This window comes from Siphateles boraxobius, unplaced genomic scaffold (assembly GCF_051911475.1).
Source record: "Siphateles boraxobius isolate OS27281-9 unplaced genomic scaffold, OSU_SipBor_1 15, whole genome shotgun sequence".
NCBI classification, from domain to species: Eukaryota; Metazoa; Chordata; class Actinopteri; order Cypriniformes; family Leuciscidae; genus Siphateles; species Siphateles boraxobius.
This window is the reverse complement of record NW_027508755.1, coordinates 4276239-4301103: the sequence shown is the minus strand read 5'-3', so window position 1 is coordinate 4301103 and position 24865 is coordinate 4276239. Positions and strand designations below refer to the sequence as shown.

The window sequence follows — 24865 nt, the reverse complement described above, 5'->3', positions numbered from 1 at the left end:
TATTATCAGCTTATGTTTACATTACAGAAAAAAATTTAAATAAAAAGGATAATGTCGAAAAAACTGATATCAAGCAGACAAAAATGAAGATAGACACTGGAAAATATTTTTCTAATGTATGAGCATGTGGGTGGATACTGCTCAAATTACAATAGGCTTATCATAATTGATTTACATATTATGCAAATATCCAAAAAGTAAATGAACAATATTGTTAGTGTTTATACTTCAGTAACCTTATGACAAATACTCAATACTTTGTTTTGCTATGAGAAAAGTATGTTGAAAATCTGTTTTTTTTTCATTGACTGATCTTTGACTAGAGTTTAAAACTATATACGTTAATATATATATATATATATATATATGTATGAGAAATACTTTTAACACATTTATGCTAAATCTTTAACTTAATTAAAACATGCCTTGTAATGTTTTAATTACAAACACGCATTAATCATGTATGACCTGATTCTAGCAAAATAAGAGTTTTGGTGAAGTTATATTTTAAATGCAGCCAAAACAAACATCTTTTGTTTCAGTCTTTTACTTTAAAAAATTCACACACAAATGTTTAAACCTTAAACACAATCACAATGTTATTTCCCCCCACGTTTATCTTCTCATAGTCTCCCTCTGCAGGCCACATGAAGAACTGACATTTATGAAAGAAATAATTGACAAATTATGAAGCAGAAGAGCAGTTTTTATGACTGATAGACTTGCTTTAATGAATCTACAGCACATATACAGTGAAAAGGATGAAACTGATGGCTGTGTTCTCAGTACACCGTTACTAAAGACCAGACTTCATGATGAACAAACCAAAGAAAATACAACTGTCAACAGTAACCTGGGCTTCAGGATTATTTTTTACACTTGAGTAAGCAGCTGCACAATGTGTGCACTTTATATTAGGACTTGTCCTCACAATTCATCAACAAATGGTGTGTTGGCCAGATGTCCACAACTTGACATGGTCTTCTTGCTTTCAACAAACTTCTTTGCAGCCTGTAGACAAAAAACAAAAGTTGTTTTTTACTTCTTAAACCATTTCATAAGGAAGTAGAGCCACTAGCAAAACCACAAGGTAAGCTATTAGTTTATATTATTTGTCACAATAATTGTTTATTTAGATCACAACTATATGAAAAAATAACGTAAAAATCTTTCCGACTCCAAACTTTTGAACAGTAGTGTAGTTTACAATGGGAATGATGGTACAATCGGACTCAAAAACCCTAAACGCCTCAATCAATACAACTTAACTTGAATTTGAACTGAAAGAAAAAGATTGCATTAGATTCTGATATACTTTTGTCACATACTCTTTTTCACCTACTATATAGTAGGGAAGTATGTGATTTCGAACGCAGCCTAGAAAGTTAGAGGCGGTTAAAGCGGATCTTGAGGGCCAGAGTTGAGAGCCTCTGATTTACATTATAAGGCTTACAGATTAAATATTTGCTGAAAAAAAGAAGCTTTTTTGGACATTTCATCCAGGCAAAAATATCATGACAATATGGTGACATTCTCGCTCAGGTTTCTGAGCTTTCTGTCACTTTGGTTCAATAAATGGTATTGTGACGCTTGGTGTTTCCCTCTGTGCAAAGATCTCAGAGGAGAATTTGGGTTGTCATGAGTTAAAATCATAGACTGTAAAAAAATATGTACATAGTGTGCGTGACGTCACCCACAGTGTTTCTGAAGAGCATTTTTGAAGCCCAAAGTGAGCAGAGCCGGTCGTCGCCATCTTGGCAGCACGTCACTATCGGATAAACGATAAAATTGGCAAAGAGGCGGATTAGCTGAGGTGACGTAACGCTAAAGAGGCGGATTAGCTGAGGTGACGTTACGCTAAAGAGGCGGATTAGCTGAGGTGACGTTACGCTAAGGAGGCGGATTACCTGAGGTGACGTAATGCTACAGAGCCGGATTAGCTGAGGTGTAACGCTAAAGAGGTGGATTATCTGAGGTGACGTTACGCTAAAGAGGCGGATTAGCTGAGGTGACGTTACGCTAAGGAGGCGGATTACCTGAGGTGACGTAATGCTACAGAGCCGGATTAGCTGAGGTGTAACGCTAAAGAGGTGGATTATCTGAGGTGACGTTACGCTAAAGAGGTGGATTAGCTGAGGTGACGTTACGCTAGAGAGGTGGATTATCTGAGGTGACGTTACGCTAGAGAGGTGGATTATCTGAGGTGACGTTACGCTAAAGAGGCGGATTATCTGAGGTGACGTTACTCTAAAGAGGTGGATTAGCTGAGGTGACGTTACGCTAAAGAGGTGGATTATCTGAGGTGACGTTACGCTAAAGAGGTGGATTAGCTGAGGTGACGTAACACTAAAGAGGTGGATTTGCTGAGGTGACGTGACGCTAAACAGGCGGATTAGCTGAGGTGTAACGCTAAACAGGCGGATTATCTGAGGTGACTTTACGCTAAAGAGGCGGATTATCTGAGGTGACGTTACGCTAAAGAGGCAGATTATCTGAGGTGACGTTAGGCTAAAGAGGCGGATTAGCTGAGGTGACGTTACGCTAAACAGGCGGATTAGCTGAGGTGACGTAATGCTAAAGAGGCGGATTAGCTGAGGTGACGTTACGCTAAAGAGGTGGATTATCTGAGGTGACGTTACGCTAAAGAGGTGGATTATCTGAGGTGACGTTACGCTAAAGAGGTGGATTAGCTGAGGTGACGTAACGCTAAAGAGGCGGATTAGCTGAGGTGACGTTACGCTAAAGAGGTGGATTATCTGAGGTGACGTTACGCTAAAGAGGCGGATTAGCTAAAGTGACGTAACGCTAAAGAGGCGGATTAGCTGAGCTGACGTTACTCTAAACAGGCGGATTAGCTGAGGTGACGTTACGCTAAAGAGGTGGATTATCTGAGGTGACGTTACGCTAAAGAGGCGGATTAGCTGAGGTGACGTTACGCTAAAGAGGCGGATTAGCTGAGGTGACGTTACTCTAAACAGGCGGATTAGCTGAGGTGACGTAACGCTAAAGAGGCGGATTAGCTGAGGTGACGTTACTCTAAAGAGGTGGATTAGCTGAGGTGACGTTACGCTAAAGAGGTGGATTATCTGAGGTGACGTTACGCTAAAGAGGTGGATTAGCTGAGGTGACGTAACACTAAAGAGGTGGATTTGCTGAGGTGACGTGACGCTAAACAGGCGGATTAGCTGAGGTGTAACGCTAAACAGGCGGATTATCTGAGGTGTAACGCTAAACAGGCGGATTAGCTGAGGTGACTTTACGCTAAAGAGGCGGATTATCTGAGGTGACGTTACGCTAAAGAGGCGGATTAGCTGAGGTTTAACGCTAAAGAGGCGGATTATCTGAGGTGTAACGCTAAACAGGCGGATTAGCTGAGGTGACTTTACGCTAAAGAGGCGGATTATCTGAGGTGACGTTACGCTAAAGAGGCGGATTAGCTGAGGTTTAACGCTAAACAGGCGGATTATCTGAGGTGACGTGACGCTAAACAGGCGGATTAGCTGAGGTGACGTGACGCTAAACAGGCGGATTAGCTGAGGTGTAACGCTAAACAGGCGGATTATCTGAGGTGACGTGAGGCTAAACAGGCGGATTAGCTGAGGTGTAACGCTAAACAGGCGGCTTAGCTGAGGTGACGTTACGCTAAAGAGGCGGATTAGCTGAGGTGACGTTACGCTAAACAGGCGGATTAGCTGAGGTGACGTAACGCTAAAGAGGCGGATTAGCTGAGGTGACGTAACGCTAAAGAAGCGGATTAGCTGAGGTGTAACGCTAAACAGGCGGATTAGCTGAGGTGACGTTACGCTAAACAGGCGGATTAGCTGAGGTGACGTAACGCTAAAGAGGCGGATTAGCTGAGGTGACGTAACGCTAAAGAGGCGGATTAGCTGAGGTGTAACGCTAAACAGGCGGTTTAGCTGAGGTGACGTTACGCTAAAGAGGCGGATTAGCTGAGGTGACGTTACGCTAAACAGGCGGATTAGCTGAGGTGACGTAACGCTAAAGAGGCGGATTAGCTGAGGTGTAACGCTAAACAGGCGGTTTAGCTGAGGTGACGTTACGCTAAAGAGGCGGATTAGCTGAGGTGACGTTACGCTAAACAGGCGGATTAGCTGAGGTGACGTAACGCTAAAGAGGCGGATTAGCTGAGGTGACGTAACGCTAAAGAGGCGGATTAGCTGAGCTGACGTTATGCTAAAGAGGCAGATTATCTGAGGTGACGTAACGCTAAAGAGGCGGATTATCTGAGATGACGTGATGCTAAAGAGGTGGATTAGCTGAGGTGACGTTATGCTAACAGGCAAACGGCTAGTAGTGACATCAGTGGCAATCAATCTGTCACTTAAGTGGCCACGCCCTTAATCATCCACAACTTTAAGGCCCTGTTTACACAAGTACGATTCCGGGTGAAAACGTAAAAATATTTTATCAGATGTGCCTTTCGTTTACACGGCGACAGGGTTTTGGGGGCTTAAAAACGCAAAAAAATTGAAACAACCCACCAGAGTGGAAATCTTAAAAATGCTCCATTGTCGCGTTCCCGTCTAAAGGGTAAAAGCGCAAATCTGCTCACGGTGGCTTTCGTCGCATACGCGTTTACGTCACAGGCATGCGCCAGTACAGGAAAATAACAACCAACATGTCGGATTATTTCCATACGTCGGACCTTCAAGTTGCCCCAGCAGCTCTGATAAACGTACAAGAGTCTTTTCAGCAGTTGTACAAAATATTCTCAGATGTTGGTGTTGTTGTGTGGCATTACCACCTAGCCGCCTGGAGTGCATACTACATCGAATTTCACACACTTTTGCGTCACCATATGCACGCGGATTTCCCCCCCATAACGCTCGTCTAAACGCAGAATAAAAAGTGATAACGCAACGCCTCTTTTGCGTTTTCTCTTCAGATCGTTTCCGTGTAAACATAGCCTAAGGCTAAATTTAATTTAAACTGATTAGTTATAAAAAAAATTCACCCCCCTCACAGTTTTTATGAAGGGCAAAATTAGCTTTATAGACCAAAACCACTTTTTGCACCAGGCTGAAAACGCATTTTTCTCAGCTGAAAAGTTGGGCATTTTAACATGGGGGATATTTGGGATTGACTCTCTTTTCCATCCAGGTTCTAGTGGCCATTCGATGAATTGCAGTTTAAGTCACTTCCGTGTTGGCTTCACGAGAGAGACTGTAAGGTTGCCGCTTGGTTAAAAGTCTTACTTTGAGCACGTCGCTGGCGGTGAGGGAGTCGATGGTCTGTGTGACAGACTCTGGTGAGCTGTAGGAGCCGCTGCTGATCACCTGAACACCCAACTCCTCCAGAAGACCCTCCGAACTCTCCAGAGACATCAGGTAATCAACCTTCAGCTGGTTCCTACACACACACACACACACACACAACACTATTCAAAACCACACACCAACACAAGCAGCTCTGAGCTCTCGACCACAGCAGATTTATGAAAGCCTGTCGTAGCCTACATTTTTATACAAATATTTCCTGAAATTACAAGCATTTAATTTGTATTAGTTCAGAGAGCACTGATTATTCAGCAGTGCATTATGGGTGTAAAAGCTGGTGATTAGGTCAGCTGACCGGCTGGTGTTAGACTCACTTTGCTCTGGTGAGATCCTCTTCAGTGAGTTTACCTTCAGCCACAGCCGTCAACTGTGCCACTGCTGCATTGATGACCTGCAGAGAGAGAGAGCATTGAACATTTACTTATAATACGCTTTACCAAATTGATGTGTTGTGGTCAGAGTGAGGTGACAATAACAAAAGTTTGGTGTCAATATGCCAAAGCATTGCGGAGATACAGCCTCACAGTCATTTTGGTATCATGTTATCAACTTTGTTGAAGCGGTAAACGAAAACGGTTTGTCTATCGACACGAAATCCATAACTTTTTCCTAGCACATTAAGATGATCTTAATCGAATGTCGTGAAAATTGAAAAAACGGTATAGGAAGAGTTAAAACACGTAGTAAGTTTCAGTTGACCAGTTTCATTACAATAGGCTAATTTAATCAAAAGTTAATAGCTCGTCAGCGCCGACATATAGCATGATTGCGCTTCAGGAGTCCCGAGTTCAAATCCCGGCCATTTTGAACTGTCCTCTCTCATTAATTAAAAAAAATAGTAAAATGGCAAAAAAAAAAAAAAAAATTATTTAACTTTTTGGAAAAGTCATTATAACATTTAACCACAAGGTGGCGCTGCCCTGATACTAGTACTAGCACTGTCAGGGCCCGAAATGGCTGATATGGGAAAATTGGGTATCCTTCGACTCGGCACGCTACACCAAATATGATGACACCAGTTTTGTGATTTTTGGCCGCACCATTCAGAAGTTATAATGAAAAATGGTCTCCTGACCACTAGGTGGCGCTGCGCTGAAACTGCTTCAGCAGGCGTGTGTGCAGGCGGCCTCAGGTCATAGTTTCATAACACACACCAAGTTTGGTGAGAATACGCTAAAAGTGTTGCCGAGATATAGCCTCACGTTCATTTTGGCATGCTCTTTGTCGAATTCGTTTGCACGTTATTCGAGAACGGTTTGACGAATCGACTTCAATTCCATAACTTTTTAGTGGGTGATTTTTTTCCCTAGACATGTTTCAGGGTTTTGTGTGTGTGTGTGTGTTTTTTTTGCAAACCATGAATGAAAGTCTTGCAGGCGCCCATGAAAGGAACATTTCACCCACAAATAAAAACACTGTCATTGAATGTAGAGCGCTTTGAAATATAACAACATTTGGGATAACATTACAGTGAGTGAATAATGACAGGATTTTCATTTTTGAATTAACTTGTCCTTTGTCAAACAGCTAAGTCAAGTCAAGTCACCTTTATTTCTATAGCGCTTCATACAATTCAGATTATTTCAAAGCAGCTTCACAGTGACAAACAGGAAAATAATGATTCAATGATGCAAACTTGATCAAATATGAGACAAATTATTATTACGTTATTCAGCTCAGTGTTGATCCAGTTCAGTAACAGTGAAAAGTTAATAAATCAATTATAAAGTCAACTCAAGCAGCTCAACAGAAGACTAGTGTAACTATTCAGCTCAATTCAGTTCAATGTTGATTCAATTCAGTTCAATAACTCTTGCTTTCGATTTTCAATTTTGGGATTCGAATATTAGTTATTGTTTTTTTCTGCCAGAATATGTTTACACTATCAAATGTGACGAAATACGATACTCCTTTTTACAATTATCTTATATCCACCTTATTCCTGACGAGCTTACTGCGTTTTGAATTATGGGCGGCACTTCCGGTTTGGGGAACTTCCATTCAAAAAGACTGAAACGAATCATTTCAAATAATAAGTTTGCCCTACAAATAAAGCTTTGACTTAATGAGCTATCAGTTTTCTTTCATGTTTTATCTAAGAATAACATGAGAATAACGAAACACTTGGTATTTTAACATGACGTTATAACATAAATATCTATAGTAAGAGCTCTGCATTCTTTTCCTCATGATTATTTTCTTTTTTAGTTTTGAATTCCGCTGTAATAGTATGATAAAGGTCAACATATACTGCACATTTGTGGTCTGTTCTCCCAGTTTAATTTACGATGTATACCATTAATAATTCACTGGAATGCACAAACAATCTCTTTTTTCCCCTCCCTAAATCCTCACGTCTCTTTCCAGGTTTGGTTTCACAGGTAAATACAATAATAATTTATTATCTGTCAAAATGACTGAAATCACTTTAAAATAGTATCACGCAATGCTGAAGTAAAACATTTTTTATTATTAAGGCAACGTATGTCACATAATACAGATTACCACAGTGATATTTAACCGACCGATTTTACTGTGGAAAGATGCTTTTGTGATTATTCATGGTTTGTTGAAAGTACCTTGTTGATGCATTTACACTTTTAAATGTCCTTTTAATGTTCAATGGTTGAAGGGTGAGTAGAATAATATAATGTCATAGTACACGGTTTAAAAATATATATATTATTGCGTCCATTGAGCTAGTCTTTCACTGATTGTTCACAGTTTAACGGAAGTTACACCCATAATTTGCGCAAAGTGTAATGGGGCGCAGGAATACTGTGGATAGCCTAGCCATTTTTAACAGGATGGAAAGTTGAAAGAACCCAACCTCATTATACTTTAAGCTCAAAAAATGGTATTCGGATCAGCCCTACATGACTGTGTTATTCACTATGAGTCAGTTAAATGTGTACGCTATAGTGTAAATGTGGCAAAATTCATCAATTATGGACTGAAGTCAATTCAGATACAAAGCAGCTCTGCAGAAAACAGTGTTTTGAAGTGTTGTGTGGCAAGGCAGGGTTTGTTGAAGCGCACTCACCTCGCGGGCCGAGTCTGCCTGAGAGATGACATACACCCCGAAGAGCCCAGAGTCCGAGTATGTGGCGCTGAAAGCCGTGGCCTGTGCAGAAAACACACCAGAAGCATCTCAACTGTAGCAAGAGTAGTGCTGGGCGCTATACCGGTACATACCGAATACCGGTGTTTGTTTTTATTATGATATGAATTTTTAATATACCACAATATGGTGTATATCACGTTGGGAACGTGGCGTGACACTGTTTGAGAGGGTCTTTTCACTGTTGCACTGTGGTGATGCACAGCTGTATGTGTTACTAAACGTGACGGTGAAGATGGGTAGGATAAACTATAATTGATAGCTTTCAAATTATATTACAGTCACATTTACCATAAATTGGTTCACAATATCAACACTGCCCACCACAAATAGATTTCCAGAAGGCTTCGACATCGTTGAATAAACAGTTTCAAAGTCAAAACGCGGCGCGGGTGTTTTTATATTAATGTATCTGAAGTGAACTGACGGTCTTTAGAAAAGTTTTGATGTTATTTTCATTTAATCTTTCTTTATCTTTCCTAAAAAAAGCAACGTTTATGAGCGCTGCAAGCTGCTATGTGTACAGCCGTTACCAGGGAAACTGCTTTGTATACAGTCGTTACCGGGGAAACCGCTGTTTCTGCCGCTCCTAAAGCGCCTCTTTGTAAACAGCCATAATGCAAACCTGTATTAATATTAGTGTGATTTTTTCTACAATATTCACTCATGACAGTAAAATAGGGCATTCTAAGTCAATCTACTGCAGTATTTCCTCTCTCAATCAGTAGAAAATGTGGTTAACACCCAGTGATGCTTGAAAAAAAACCCGAAAAAGAACCCCCCCATCATATACCATGAAACCGGTATCTGTTTGAAAAATACAGTTACATAATGTTTTGCTCATACCGCCCAGCACTAAGCCAGAGCTAAGCATGTGTACTAGAGCAGTGAAGACACATGACCAGTCCTCACATCGAAGGGCTGAGCGGTGGCCTTGGCGATGCCCTGGCTGAGTCTGCTGGTGACGTTGGACCCTCTCTTGACGTGTGGTCCGGCTCCCAGAAGCCTTTGCAGGACACTGAAGGCGTTGGCTTCGGCGGAGCCCGTCACGGCCCCCTCACAGGCCATCAGCGCGTGAACCAGCCCTCCTCCACTCTGCACACGCAGCTCTCCTGCAGAACAACACACTTCATCAGCCTCACACAACACGTTCATCACTGCAGTGCAGCGCTTGTTCTCACTCACCGCCACGGTAAACGGCTTTGGCTCCTGGCGCTCCGGCCCCTGAGAGTCCGCTGAACTGCTCTCCCGCCTTCCTCAAAGCAGCATGACTGACTCCTTCTCACACACACACACACACATCAACAACATTCACTCATCACACGGTCAGGGCTAGTTAATAGAAGCTATAAAACAGTATTTTTGTCTTTTTTACTCTAAAAGTGCGAAAATAACTTTATTTAAAGTTTTGCAGCATCAGGGTAGGGTTGCACCAGCCGTTCGTAAGTTCTTTCTTAAATTGGAACGTAAAGTCCACACTAGAGGCTTAGTAACTACTAGCTAGCTTGTAACTTAATCTGTACTATATTCCGTTGCACCATTTGTTCGTAAGGACGTAGCTAGTAGGTCGTACGCTCTCCGTAAAGTAATGCGTAGTCGCATATTATGACGTTTAGCCTCGATGAACCAGTAGCAGCCTTCAAATACGTGAGCAGAAGTTGTGTTGAATTGCCGTGAATTTCAGTTCATCCTTCATTCTAACTTCTTTTGCCTCACGTTACTAACGGTAAAAACAAGTTTCCATTAAATACCATACTTGATCATGAATAACATTAGTGTTTTTATATGTAAATAGCATTCACAAACTGTATTTGAAATGAAATTAATAAGTATCAATAAATAAATATTGATACAAAAAACAAAAGATATTACGTTTATTGATTATATGACTGATATTTGACATGCACAACATGGACTGATGCACACAGCGGCGCTGTTTAGGACGGGTTGGTGTTAAAGAGCCGCTAACAAAGTTATCTTTTCACATAATGTTCTCTCTCTTAAAATGTAAGCGAGTGTAAATGTCAGCATTATCATATATGTCTAAAGAATTGAAGTCTGTCAGGTAAAAGAAGAGCTTATTGATGCAGTTCAGTCTGTCTGATATTTATCCAACCGTTACTCCTGATCGGAGGCTGCCGTAAATATTTAGTTGGAACGTAGAGTTACGTTTAAACTAAGTTTAATGGTGCAATGTAAAAATATTTGTTTTGATTGGTCTATTACTGATGACTTGTTTCAGACAGCTCAGAAACGATTCTTTCTTTTAGAAGACTTTTTATTCCGCCCTTTGATCTTTGAAACTTTGCAGACCTTTTACATTAACAGCTTTATTACACACCACATGAAAGTTAATATCTTTAAAAAAGCATTGAAATAAAAATGTGTTTTAAGTATAAAAGCAACCAAAACCAAGTTTTGACCAAAACTGGACTTACATTCATGAGAAAGTCTTACCTAATCCAACGAGAGCCATTCTGGAACTGGTGTAATTATTCGCAAAGAACTGATGCAGCTGGAATTGAAGAGCAGAAGAGAAGAGAGTTTGCTAATGTCTCTCGGGTGGTGAAACAACAGATGAAGAGCTGCGGTCAGTCACTTACAGCATCCACACTGATCTTGCCCTCCATGTGGTCTGGACAGTACAGCGAGTTGGATAAAGCGTTCTTATACGCAGCTTCATGCAGCTTCTCAATAACACCTGTGCAGGGAAAACACATCAGCATCAGACTCTGCACATCATCAGATGATGTCACACTCATTTCTACTGGTATCGGTGTGCGGTACCGATCTGAGGGCTCTGGTCTGCAACGGCCTTGTCGATCTGGATCCTCTGTGAGAGGTCAGACAACTCCCAAGGCCTGAAGTCAGGAGCGGTGGTCACATTGATCAGGTACTCGATCACGCCCTCACTGCACACACACACACACACACACACTTTCAAATCCAATCTTTTAGACTGTAATATTGCAAGTGACTATCTGCTATATCCACATTGTTGGCCAGAGTAACAAATAAAACATCAGCAATTCTTGATGACAAGGAAACATGAAGTGATTATAAAACTGAATACTGGCAAATAAAACAGAAAAAACTGTGTTTGTTGAGATGCCTCAAAATCAATCAAAACCCACAGCCAATCAGGACAGCGTGTGGGCGGAGTCTCGCGGCAGCAGAGAGTAATCCTGACGGCACTCGCAAGAAAATGGATAAGTAGACTACATATTCACAAATATTACAACACTTAAACATTATTCAAATACTTAGTATTTATTTGACAAAGATTCTTTTAGCAACTCAGTAGCCTGTGTTTGTTTACATTTTGAACGTTCTTGTTTCCGTTCCCCAACGTTCTTGTTCCCCATGTCTATACTAAGACAACTATAAGGATAGCTATATTAGCGTCCACACCAGCAGATGATATTGTTCTGTTTATTATAAGTGTGTGCTCGTCTGCAACTTTAAATGCTCGAAGTGTTTAAAGCAGGATGGATTCTGATTGGCTGACAGCGTTTATCAGCCGAAAGTGATTCCCACGATATTGTTTCTCTGTGCCGTTATCGTAATATTTGGTGTGGTTTTTAAAGCTATATCTACGCTTTCACACACATCTATTGCTCATTTCCTGCGAGATACTCACAAATCGTCCCGTAGACAGTCCAGAGAATACACCATGTGTTCCCTCGAAGACGTCACGCTAAACACCAGCAAGTGAAACCGGACAGTGAGGGAAATGATAGCGCGCAATACAGAAAGTATTCATGTATAACTATAAGAAAAAGCTGACCTCAAACTGGCTCCCGCTGCCTCCAGACCCCGACAGATCCTGAAAGCTGACGCACCTTTAGTGGTCTGAAACACACAACACATTTAAAACACACAAAAACACTCAAAAACACCCCCTGCACGTCTGATCACTCACACAGAGCAGATTCAGTATGATTGTAAGAGCCAGTATGCCCAGTTTATAATGTGTTGTAGTTCCACTGTTGGCCACTGGAGGAGTGTGGGCTTTAATAGTATATAGGAAGTCAGGTGTAACTAATGAGGGAAGCAAACAATTTTTGACCGTTTCCGGATTGTATGTGGACATTAGGGGTGGTTAATCTGTCTGATTTCCCGATTCGATTTGATTACAATTATTGAAGTCCCGATTCGATTACAGTCAATTTTCGATTATTAACGATTCTCGATTAGCGATTATTGATTTTCCGTTTCACAACAGTAAACGAAAATACACTACAAAGTGATTGCAGTATTAAAAAAAGTCAGCTGCTGAATTACTTAACTCTTTTATTGAGTAACAACAACTCAAAGCACTTTCTGTGTCGTGTAGTTATAACTTAAGAATTATTTGTATGTAGCTTATGTTCTGTAGAACACAGAAATGAATACATCACATTGTGTTGTGACTCATCAAGTTGAACTAAACAATAACAAATAAATGAAAAGCTTATTTCCTTTAGGAAGTAGATCAGAACCAACATACTGTAGAAATTGGACAATTTTCTTCTAGAAAGAAAAAGGTGTTGATCAGGTGCAGGAAGACTGTAGGTTGCAGTCGAAACATATCAAGGTAAAGAAAAGGTTTTTTCTAGAAGAAAATTGTCCAATTTAATCATTAAGAAGACAAAATGAACATTTTTGAACAACTTACTGTAACTTCAGTAACACCTATAGGCCTGTCATGATAACAAATCTTGCTGGGCGATAAATTGTCCAAGAAATTATTGCGATAAACGATAATATTGATAATAAAGTCGTTCTGAGACCATTTTCTTCTAAAATAATGATAATGGCATAATAATGAAGGTATTTCTAAAGACTATTTAAATGAACAAAACAACCAAAAACAATAAAAGCAATGGACTCTGTCTCTGTTAACAAAAAATGCACTTACCAATGTGTGATTTCTGTTCACACTGAGAATCATATCATGTACTGTGTGAGCATGCGTCTCAGATGAGTATGTGCGCTAGTTTGTGTGTGTGTGTGTGTGTGTGTGTGTGTGTGTGTGTGTGTGTGTGTGTGTGTGTTCGCGTCTCATATGAGTATGTGCACGGAGAGTTTGTATGTGTTCCGTCTCATTGAGTTTGTGCGCGAGTTTGTGTGTGTGTGTGCTCGCGTCAGTATGTGCGTGGAGAGTTTATGTGCGCGCGCGCGTCTCATATGAGTGTGTGCGCGCATGTCTCATAATGTGCGTGGAGAGTTTGTGTGTGCCACGCGTGTCTCATATGAGTAGGCTATGTGCGTGGAGAGTTTGTATGTGCGCGCATCTCGTGTGTGTAGAGTTTGCGTGTATGTGCGTGAGCGACTTTAGGTGTGTCGTTGTGCATTTCATATGTATTTGTTTGAGCATTCAGCAGTATACATGTATGTTTGACTACTTAATATATGTGTATGCAAGTGTTTCATATATGTGTGCGTGAATCAAGTTTGATATAAGCCCTAAACGGCGCCTCATATGAGGGTAAGAGAGCGCGCGCGAGAGAGAGAGGAACGAGCGAGAGGTAGTGCTTGCGCTACGGCGCTCTGCAATCAAATACGATTGTAAATAGGCTCAAACAGGCTTTTACACACCGGCTCTAACTCGCTCTGGCTGGTTACACCATAGACGGTGCGTTACATGCGCTTGCTAACTGGAACTGGGCGCGTTCGTGACGTTCAACTTCCGGTATAAATTTTTTTACAAAATAAAATAATGCAATTTTTTTTAAAAATAAATAAAAAATAGATTTTTGAAGATTTAATAATCGATTCATACTCGTCCATAACATATTCGCGATTAATCAATAATCGATTTCTTTCACCACCCCTAGTGGACATGCTAACTTGTGGATTATAATGTGTTTTGGCATACTGTGTCAAATAAAGCCGATAAGTGCAGTGCTGGACTGGAAGCTTCTTGTTTGGATCTCACGCGTCAGAAATAATCCTACAACACCACTAAGTGACAAGAAGGATATTGTTTCTTCAATGATTACCTATTCCTTGTCATCAAGTCAAGTCAATTATTATTGCCATGTGTACAAGTTACCGAGTACAATGAAAAACTTGCTTGAATGCTACTCCACAGACTATAGACAGAACAAATACAATACACCTCACTGCTATATAATTGCTATATGTGACATTTATACATCATATGAAAGCTGAATAAATCAGCTTTCCGCTGATGTATGATTTGTTTGGATTTGGCCGAGATACAACTATTTGAAAGTCTGGAATCTGATTGTGCAAAAAAATCTAAACATTGAGAAAATCGCCTTTAAAGTTGTGCATTTATGTTCGCGATTGTGATGCATCCACTCATAAAAATAAATGTTTTATATATTTACGGTAGGGAAATTTACAAAATATCTTCATGAAACTTAATATCCTAATGATTTTTGGCATAAAAGAAAAAAATCGACCCATGCTATTGCCACAAATAGACTTGTGACTGGTTTTGTGACTCAGGGTCACATATATGGCTATGTATGTATTCATTGCTGGTGTGTGTGAACGCACCAGATTGCCCGCTAACCGCAGCATGTGAGTGGCTCCCAGGTTTTCCGCGGTCTCATATCGACTCCCGGCTTTCACAAACACGCCGACTTTAGAGACGGGGGAGTAGTTCTCCAGAGAGGCCACGAGGAGGCCGCTGGGAAGCTTGGACACCTGCACCAAACCACAGCGTCAGAAGATCAGCAGGGGTCATGTGACCTGAGAGCATGACACACACACACACACTTCACCTGGACGTCCTGTGGTGTGAGGGCTGGTGGAGCTGCAGGCTTTCGGGTCAGCAGAGGTTCGGTCAGCGCCTCGCTCCTCCTGGCGGAGGCGTAACAGCGTCTCTGGGGAAACACTCACTGTCAGTACACTAGTAGAGGCGGAAAAAAACATTTCATAGGAATCTTTTTATTAAATTGTATTGTTATTATAATTGGTTGTTTTTATGAATTAAATTAATTAGACATTCTTCTTGATTATTACAATTTAATTAAAATGGAATCCAGAACACAGATAATGAATTTGAGGAAGAAAAAAATTAATTATTATAATCTGTTTTTTTTAATTATTTTATTTTTGGGACTCTTTTGGGAAATGTAATGATTAAATTAAATTTTTAGTAATCAAAAAGCATGTCTAATTCATTGAAACTTTAAAATGTGTTTGACATATTACTTGTTTAGGGCCCCATTACATTTTTCTTCCTCAAATTCCACTTAATTCGATTTTAAACCTAGAAATCCCAATTTTTAAATTTCATCCCTGAACCCAGGCTCTATCATCATATTGTTTTTGATCAAAAGGTCTCATCATGATCCTGGACGATGATGATGATGACCGGGTCAAAGGTCACATGTGACTGAAAGTACAGTATCAGTGTGTGTGTGTCACGGTGACCTTCATCACAGAAACAGCAGCAGATTCACAATAAACCAGCACTATCAGGACACCGGGATCTGCCGGGTCCGTGATCAGTGTGTTCGGGTGTTTAATAAAGAGAGGAACGTTTCCAGCGGCTGCTCGCTGGCCAAACACCGGCTCATCAATGACACTAGCAGCATTAGCCCGCAACACTGCAATGGGACGCCTGTGGTGACCCTAAAAAGCGCTACTGTGTTTAAAACACGACATTTAAACAGCGGGTAGCAAGCCGAGCAATGTGAGGGGAGGACGACTCACGGAGAGATGAGCGAAACCTCTGAATCCCGCCATGACTCTGTTCTCTCCTTCAGCCGCGGGGAAACACTGCTAATGCTATGACCGATCCGGAGACCTACCCACAATCCACTGCGCCGCAGCCACACGCCATATATGGACGTCCTCACATTTATAAAAATCGGAACGAATTTCTGAAACTGAATTCAGCAGCCCTTTTTTTCTATGAACTCATATTAAACAATAAGACACTAAACGTTTTTTTTTTTTTACATAATATAATAAAGTATTATAATAAATATGTAAAATAAAAAAATACGTTAAATTATTTCAAATGTACACTAATGTTATAAAATATTTAGCCAAAAGCAAACCAAGATTGAGCTGATTTACAAAAATAAATAAATAAAATACATTTTTAAATTTTAAAGGAATATCTCATATTCACACAATTGAAAACACCCAGAATAAGCAGGCCTACACACACACACACACACACACACACAGGCGCCGGGCGCCCGCATATATATATATATATATATATATATATATATATATATATATATATATATATATATATACACACACACCGCGACGCGACAAAACCAGACACAGTTACAGTATAATATATTTTACGTTTATTAAGACAGAAGACTCTTTGAGGACTGTGTTTATTTTTTAAACGTTTTTTTTTAATTTGTGTAAGTTTCAGTTCATTTCATTAGTCAAGTAGTATAACGCTTTTTTATATAGTACAAATATTGTACCCTGTTTTAGCTTGATCATTATTATTTTTTATTTGATATTATATTGTGCCCTTATTATGTAGTTTCCCTCATTTTCGTCGCCTTTTGATGATGCGACACAGAGCGACACAAGGTGAACGCTCGCCGTGCGAATCACGCGTTGAATCTGTCGGTCCTCCGTGAAGCATCGCACGCCGAGAGGACTGGCCGCGTTTACACAGACATGGTAAATATGTGCAGCTTTGAAATCATATGCTTTAACTTGTGGTTAGATAATCTCCATCACGATGTGTGTGTGTGTAGAGTGTATCTCTGACTGTCCATCCAATACCTGCTGCTCTTTGCCTCTGTATCATCAATGTTACGCTATTGGTTTGTTTCTAATAAATATATTTACCAGTACACATCTTGAAATCCATCAACCCAGGTGTGTGACTGACACACACACACACACACACACACACACACACACACACACACACACACACACACACACACACACACACACACACACGTGTAACAACAACAGTAGCCCGCACGTGTTTCGATGTTGATGCAGGAGCTCATGCTTCTCTACTGCAGTTAGAGATCTCCCCTGTACATGTGAAAGACTCACAACGGTTAATGCTGTTCTCTTCCAGGCGGAGTCAGACGTCAATCCTAAAGCTTATCCTCTGGCCGACGCCACTCTCTCCAAAACCATCCTGGATCTGGTGCAACAAGCCGCCAATTACAAACAACTGAGGAAAGGAGCCAATGAAGGTACAGGAGTTACCCAGCGAAGTATTTCCCTTTCCCAACACAGTCCCGGACAGAACCTTCCCAAAATTAGCTTTTTCAATCAGAATCAGAAAGAGCTTTATTGCCAAGTGTGCTTGCACACACAAGGAATTTGTTTTGGTACTGAGGCTTCCAGTGGATATATACAAATACAACAAGAAACATAATACTACAAATTATAAGAATACAAAATAAAAATATATGAAAATAAAAGTATCACAGTTGGGTTTAGTCAGAATAGACATTTTCAGATTTACAGATTATGAACATATTTACAGTGTTTTGAATATTATAAATAAATAAATCTACATATAAGTATCACCTGAGTTGTAGGATATTGCACTAAACAGTGGGAGTATTGCACTTACAGGCATATGCCTTTGTTTCTGGTTAGTCAGGAAGGTTTTCCTTCGAATAATTTTCGTCATCGACATTTTTTTCACAGACGAAAAACGAGACGATAACTAAATAAAAACTAGTTTTAAATAACAAAAACTATGACGTAAATCTATTGACATTTTTCGTCAACGAATAAAAACTAGACACAAATGTTAGATAAGTGTCGATTTTGGGAAGCGATCCAGTCAGAACTGGTGTCCTGTGTTTGTGGTGGATGAACTACGTTATAACGACCATTAATGTCTTATAACTATTACATATACTAGTATATAACCGAAGCTATAGATTGTGAAATTAAACATTTCTCGTTTTTAGTGTTTTTTTAGTTGGCTGATCGATATGAAGTTAAGTATATATATTTTTAAGGACATACAGTAATTCCTCAATCCTATTTGACAAGAGCCTTACTAAACCAATCTTTGAGAGAGAGCTAACTGATAAACCTGGATATTGGGTAATATATGGATAAAAGAGAAAGACAAACACCAGTGAATATTGTTCTGTGATATAATAATTTAATTACAGCCATAAATTAAAAAAGCCTTGGCGTGTCAAATTAAATATTAGCTTGAACTGACGCTGGATGACTTTCATACTATATACAACATGTATGTTCATATATGTTGTATATAGTATGAAAGTATATTTCATATATACAACATACTTTTTTTTAGAGCTTGCAAAGTAAGTACTTATTTTAAAAAAAGTACGTAAGAGAGTATGCGATGCAGCATTTGTATAAGTGGATGGATGGATGTCAATAATCAGTTCTTGTCACGTTTAATTAATTATTAATATAAATATTCTGAGCACATCAACCATAAATGAGATTAAATGTGTCCAATAATATGTAAGATGTCGTAGAGCTTGTACCACAATAACCCAGATTTTAAATGATTCAGCACCAAATAACATTGACGTCAGGGTTTTTAAAATATTAATTTTATTCACAGACATAAAAAGATGAATAAACAGCTATTTGACTTTGGGACACACAAATTGCATAATGTCTTAACACTGAATTGAGCAGTGTAGCGTGACGTGCTTCTCTCTTTTGGTCAGTAAATGAAAACATATTATTAACACGGTTAACATCATGTTCAAATCTCTCTGAAATCACAGTATTTATTCTCATATCTATGAGAAAAGGCTATTATTCAATAAAGAGACTGATTAACGAATGTTAGTCATCAGCTATTTTTAGATTATTAAAAGAAAACCAAAAAAATAATCATTAGAGAATGTTCTGTTCTTTTTAGGTTATTACAACAACAAAAATAAAATAACTCCATGCAACGTTCTGGGAATGTAAGATTTTGGTTACTAAAAATAACCTAATTATAACTAACTTAATAATAAAAAAATAAAAGGTCTTAAATCAGAGCAGAAAATCTTAAGTTTATAAAGTCATGGCATTAAATGTTGCATGAAAAAAAGATTTTCTTCCCCAGTATTTTTTTCCTGTTTCCAAAAATGTGAACAATTAAGTGAGTTCATGCTTAAATCAAGAGAAAATATGTCAATGAGTTATGAAAACGACCCTTTCGTTGGCTATTGGCATAAACTCAATTAATTTTGATCAACTTCACAGAAAACAAAACTTAATATTTTGTCATTTTGTATCTTCAGTAAATGCTTCTTGATTTAAGAATAACCTTTAGACATTTGCAATGGAAAAAAAACGTATAAATACTATATTGGCGAATACAAATGTTTCTCTTTTGACAGTCTCAAAATTTACATGATTTACATTTAGAGATCATATTTACGTATAATTTTCCCTTCAATTAATTCCATGACTTTTCTTTAATTGGTCTTAAAAAGCTCTTTAAAAAGAAGTCGTTATATTCATCTTGTTAAAACCTGGAGTCGCCCCGATGCTATAATGATCAGTTCTGCACGGGACATCCCTAATTTTATCTTTTCCTCGATTGTTTTCAGCCACTAAAACCCTGAACCGTGGGATCGCGGAGTTCATCGTGATGGCGGCCGACGCGGAGCCTCTGGAGATCATCCTTCACCTGCCTCTGCTGTGCGAGGACAAGAACGTCCCGTACGTGTTCGTGCGCTCCAAGCAGGCCTTGGGTCGCGCGTGTGGCGTGTCACGGCCCGTCATCGCCTCCTCCGTCACCGTTAAAGAGGGCTCTCAGCTCCGGCCTCAGATCCAGTCCCTGCAGACGGCCATCGAGAGGCTCCTCGTCTGAGACACGAGCTCATCTCACACGCTTTAGTGCTCGCTTAAATTCTGCTCATTTTGTCATTGTTTATTTTAAAGGAGCAGTCTGTAAGAATGACAGCTAGTGGTCGAAATAGGTACTGCAGTCCAATTAAAAATCATAATTTCTCCTGCTCCTCAGACGGGACGGCACTCACACGGGTCGCCAGTTTGAGACGCAACAGGAACGAACGCAATCAAAATTGGCATCGTTCAGTATCACAGATCAAAACTAACAAACATTCCAGCCTGGAAATGCACATTTCACAGTAAAATAACAGAAGTGTTTTTCAGAGAAACAAGTATGTGAACTTAGCATGTTTCCACTATATGCAAACATATTATGGTATTTTTATGCTTTAGTTGAGTGAAAAACTTACATACAGCACCTTTAAAGGTGTAATCTTTGGCGGCATCTAGTGGTGAGGTTGCAAATTGCACCCAACAGAAGTTACAGTGGCCGACAGGAAGTGATGTCGTCGTCTGAGACAGCTGAGAGTAGCCAGTTAAGCAATGAGTTTTCTTTACAAAGATTAATAAGTAATTATTACTTAATTATTCAGTAAAATGATATGTGTTATGGGAATATTATTGTTACTTGTCCATCATTGTGTCAGGGTTTTATACGCTGAGTTTAGCTAGCATCTTTGCACGAAGAACAACATAGTGACGAAACGCGTTTGTCCATTTAGGGCCACTGTAGAAACATGTCGATGTGAGGGGACCGCGGTGTGTGTAGATAAAAATGGCTCATTCTAAGGTAATAAAAACATAATGGTTCATTAAGTAAGGTCTTTATGCACCACTGAAAACATAGTTATGTATATATTATTGCATTTCTATCAACAGATCCTCCTAAATATTACACAATGCACCTTTTGTTCGCTCATTTTGCCATTGTATATTTACTTACTGAAATAATTATTTTTTTAACCACTTCTGAGAACAGATTGTTTGACATTATGGAACATTTAAAGTAACAGTTATGAGGTAAAGCTACAGGTCCTTCTCAAAAAATTAGCATATTGTGATAAAGTTCATTATTTTCCATAATGTAATGATAAAAATTAAACTTTCATATATTTTAGATTCATTGCACACCAACTGAAATATTTCAGGTCTTTTATTGTTTTAATACTGATGATTTTGGCATACAGCTCATGAAAACCCAAAATTCCTGTCTCAAAAAATTAGCATATTTCATCCGACCAATAAAAGAAGTGTTTTTAATACAAAAAAAAAGTCAACCTTCAAATAATTATGTTCAGTTATGCACTCAATAGTCAATACTTGGTCGGGAAACCTTTTGCAGAAATGACTGCTTCAATGTGGCGTGGCATGGAGGCAATCAGCCTGTGGCACTGCTGAGGTGTTATTGAGGCCCAGGATGCTTCGATAAAGAAGAAGATGAAGTGCTCCAAAATCTCCTGATAGCTAGCTGCATTGGCCCTGCCCTTGATAAAACACAGTGGAGCAACACCAGCAGCTGACATGGCACCCCAGACCATCACTGACTGTGGGTACTTGACACTGGACTTCAGGCATTTTGGCATTTCCTTCTCCCCAGTCTTCCTCCAGACTCTGGCACCTTGATTTCCGAATGACATGCAAAACTGAGCAACAGTCCAGTGCTGCTTCTCTGTAGCCCAGGTCAGGCGCTTCTGCCGCTGTTTCTGGTTCAAAAGTGGCTTGACCTGGGGAATGCGGCACCTGTAGCCCATTTCCTGCACACGCCTGTGCACGGTGGCTCTGGATGTTTCTACTCCTGACTCAGTCCACTGCTTCCGCAGGTCCCCAAGGTCTGGAATCAGTCCTTCTTCACAATCTACCTCAGGGTCCGGTCACCTCTTCTCGTTGTGCAGCGTTTTTTGCCACACTTTTTCCTTCCCACAGACTTCCCACTGAGGTGCCTTGATACAGCACTCTGGGAACAGCCTATTTGTTCATTAATGTCTTTCTGTGTCTTACCCTCTTGCTTGAGGGTGTCAATGATGGCCTTCTGGACAGCAGTCAGGTCGGCAGTCTTACCCATGATTGCAGTTTTGAGTAATGAAACAGGCTGGGAGTTTTTAAAAGCCTCAGGAATCTTTTGCAGGTGTTTAGAGTTAATTAGTTGATTCAGATGATTAGGTTGATAGCTCGTTTAGAGACCCTTTTCATGATATGCTAATTTTTTGAGATATGAATTTTGGGTTTTCATGAGCTGTATGCCAAAATCATCAGTATTAAAACAATAAAAGACCTGAAATATTTCAGTTGGTGTGCAATGAATCTAAAATATATGAAAGTTTAATTTTTATCATTACATTATGGAAAATAATGAACTTTATCACAATATGCTAATTTTTTGAGAAGGACCTGTACATGTCAATCATTTTACAGACTTGTAATAAATACTTTCACTGTTAGACTGAACTGTGTGTGAATGGATGGAAAACATCCTGAATTATGTTGTACTCTATGGTTTAAAAGTTTGAGATCAGTAAGATTTATTAAAATGTTTTTGTAAGAAGTGCTCAACATGATTGCATTTATTATAACCAGGATTACAGTAAAACAATCTGGATTATCAGCATCATTACTCCAGTCTTCAGTGTCACATGATCCTTCAGAAATCATTCTCATATTATGATTTGATGCTAAACGAAACATTTATTATTATCAATGTTGAAAACAGTTGTGCTGCTTAATATGTTTGATTAATAGACGTTCAGATGAACTGAATTTGTTTGAAATTTAGCTTTCTACACTTGCTATTCATTGGTCGGTCTGTCATGTACGTCACGCAAACTGCATCTCAATCATATTGATCCTCATGGCTTCTGAACAGCGTAAAAAAGCCCAAATGTAAATTCACAGATGATTTACAGAGGAAATCCCCGTGTTTTCGTCTCGATCGGGATACGTGTAAATGTCAATGTCACTTAGGTTCATTTTTATAACAAATTCAGTTTTTCTGTTGTGCCGTCTCTTAATGCAATTCAACAATGAATAGGCCATGTTACGATCTTAAACTTTGAGTGTAAGGTAGGTAAAGCCTATTTATATATAAATTTGCAGATTTACTATTTATGAAGTTGGCAGATAGTTAAAATAGGCTATATTTTTAAATTTGTTAGAAGGTCTGCTGGCTGTCCAATGACATGGTTGGCCCAACGGACAAAATTACGTTGTCAGCACCCAACGTTGGCCCAACACAACAACAGATGTTGGGTCAATGTGTGTTTGCTACCTGGGTAGAAGCCCACACAAGGAGAGAATACAAGAGAACATCAGGAGGACTGAAATTAACTTACTTTTTACTGAAATAGTGTACTATATTTTTTATTTTATTGTAACATATGGCCATGAAAAGATCATGTGTCAAGTGTCATGTAAAAGGTGTTAAAAGCTAAACTATGTTTATTATTCTATTGTTGCGGGCCAAAAGTTGAATGGAAAGGATGTATTGAAGCTCAATAACATAGTTGAAAGGTTGTAAATGCATTTGTCAAGTATTGTTTGTTGGTGCATTGTGGGATACAGTACCCAGCCCAGCGTGCTCAGTTGTTGTATCCTGCAGATTTTGGCAAAAGTAGTAGGTCATGTGGGTATACATACTGAAATAAATCACATACTGTGCACAATACGCAGACTATTCACGGTTCTGATGAATGTCAGTCAACATGTTTCAGTGTATCTGTGCTAGTTTGTCACGGTACAACAAAAAACATCTAATAATAAATACAACAACAAAAATCACCATACAAAAAAAGTACAAAACATTTACAAGACAATACTTCATTAGAAAACAAATCAGTACTTGATTACAAATGATGAGGTGCTGAGCGCACGACACTCGAACATCACACTGAACTGATATTGTGGAGACTCTGAGATGTGCCGCAAAAACACACAAACACAATTACAATCACCACAGATATCCATCGATCCGCCGACCCAGCCTCAGTTTGGGTCACGCTGGCCAAACACCGGCTCATCAATGACACTAGCAGCATTAGCCCGCAACACTGCAATGGGACGCTTGTGGTGAACCTAAAAAGCGCGTATGTGTTTAAAACACGACATTTAAACAGCGGGGAGCAAGCCGTGCAGTGTGAGAGGAGGACGACTCACGGAGAGATGAGCGAAACCTCTGAATCCCGTCATGACTCTGTTCTCTCCTTCAGCCGCGGGGAAACACTGCTAATGCTATGACCGATCCGGAGACCTACCCACAATCCACTGCGCCGCAGCCACACGCCATATGTGTAGGTGCTTAATCTCGGGACACATTATTTTTAAAGTAGACCTTGCTGCAGCCTGCAGATCGGGGCGGGACTGCACCTGGGGCGGGGCTGCATAACGCGTCTCATTGGTTAGTGGCAAAGTGATGACGTCGACCGAGCCGAAGACCAACCCACTGCGCCGCAGCCACACGCCATATGTGTAGGTGCTTAATCTCGGGACATATTATTTTTCAACACTCTAAAGTAATAATGAAAGCAGCAAAAAGGAGTAGAGCTCATATCCATAGTTTTAACTATGTCTGATCTAAGGTAAACTTATAAGGAATTACTGAGTATATATTGTGTAATAGCTGTGTAGTATTTTAAAAGTTTTTCACATTCTGTTGCACTTCACTGTGTAAATTACAAAATTACTGTAAACAATAATG

General features: G+C 39.6%; 2 protein-coding genes across 6 annotated transcripts; one reads left to right on the top strand and one right to left on the bottom strand.

The window, feature by feature from the left end:
* Positions 1 to 704: 704 nt before the first annotated feature.
* On the bottom strand, positions 705 to 24478 carry uqcrc2a (ubiquinol-cytochrome c reductase core protein 2a). 5 transcript variants are annotated; one of them, XM_077230731.1, is made up of 14 exons: positions 24325 to 24478; positions 15156 to 15257; positions 14929 to 15078; positions 12206 to 12270; positions 12059 to 12115; positions 11206 to 11330; positions 11022 to 11119; positions 10876 to 10933; positions 9604 to 9696; positions 9331 to 9530; positions 8341 to 8421; positions 5612 to 5688; positions 5217 to 5370; positions 705 to 1011 (listed from the first exon to the last, which is right to left on the bottom strand). In XM_077230731.1, the coding sequence occupies exons 1-14, from the start codon at positions 24355 to 24357 to the stop codon at positions 928 to 930; spliced, it is 1377 nt and encodes a 458-aa protein (XP_077086846.1). In that variant the 5' UTR covers positions 24358 to 24478; the 3' UTR covers positions 705 to 927. The 5 variants fall into 5 exon arrangements, with proteins under 5 accessions (XP_077086846.1, XP_077086847.1, XP_077086848.1 ...); XM_077230732.1 differs by having other exon boundaries at positions 15156 to 15283; positions 24325 to 24415; XM_077230733.1 differs by having other exon boundaries at positions 15156 to 15272; positions 24325 to 24407.
* On the top strand, positions 16915 to 22728 carry snu13a (SNU13 homolog, small nuclear ribonucleoprotein a (U4/U6.U5)). The gene is made up of 3 exons (XM_077230761.1): positions 16915 to 17040; positions 17456 to 17576; positions 19935 to 22728. Exons 1-3 carry the CDS (start codon positions 17038 to 17040, stop codon positions 20195 to 20197), a joined length of 387 nt encoding a protein of 128 aa, XP_077086876.1. The 5' UTR covers positions 16915 to 17037; the 3' UTR covers positions 20198 to 22728.
* Positions 24479 to 24865: the final 387 nt, after the last annotated feature.

Coding starts and splice junctions, on each gene's coding strand:
- uqcrc2a (XM_077230731.1), bottom strand. CDS start 24,357: ATGACGGGATTCAGAGGTTTCGCTCATCTCTCC. Junction 15,079..15,155: donor TCACACCACAGGACGTCCAG/GTGAAGTGTGTG, acceptor GGTTTGGTGCAG/GTGTCCAAGCTTCCCAGCGG. Junction 12,116..12,205: donor GCAGCGGGAGCCAGTTTGAG/GTCAGCTTTTTC, acceptor GCTGGTGTTTAG/CGTGACGTCTTCGAGGGAAC.
- snu13a (XM_077230761.1), top strand. Junction 17,577..19,934: donor GAGGAAAGGAGCCAATGAAG/GTACAGGAGTTA, acceptor GATTGTTTTCAG/CCACTAAAACCCTGAACCGT.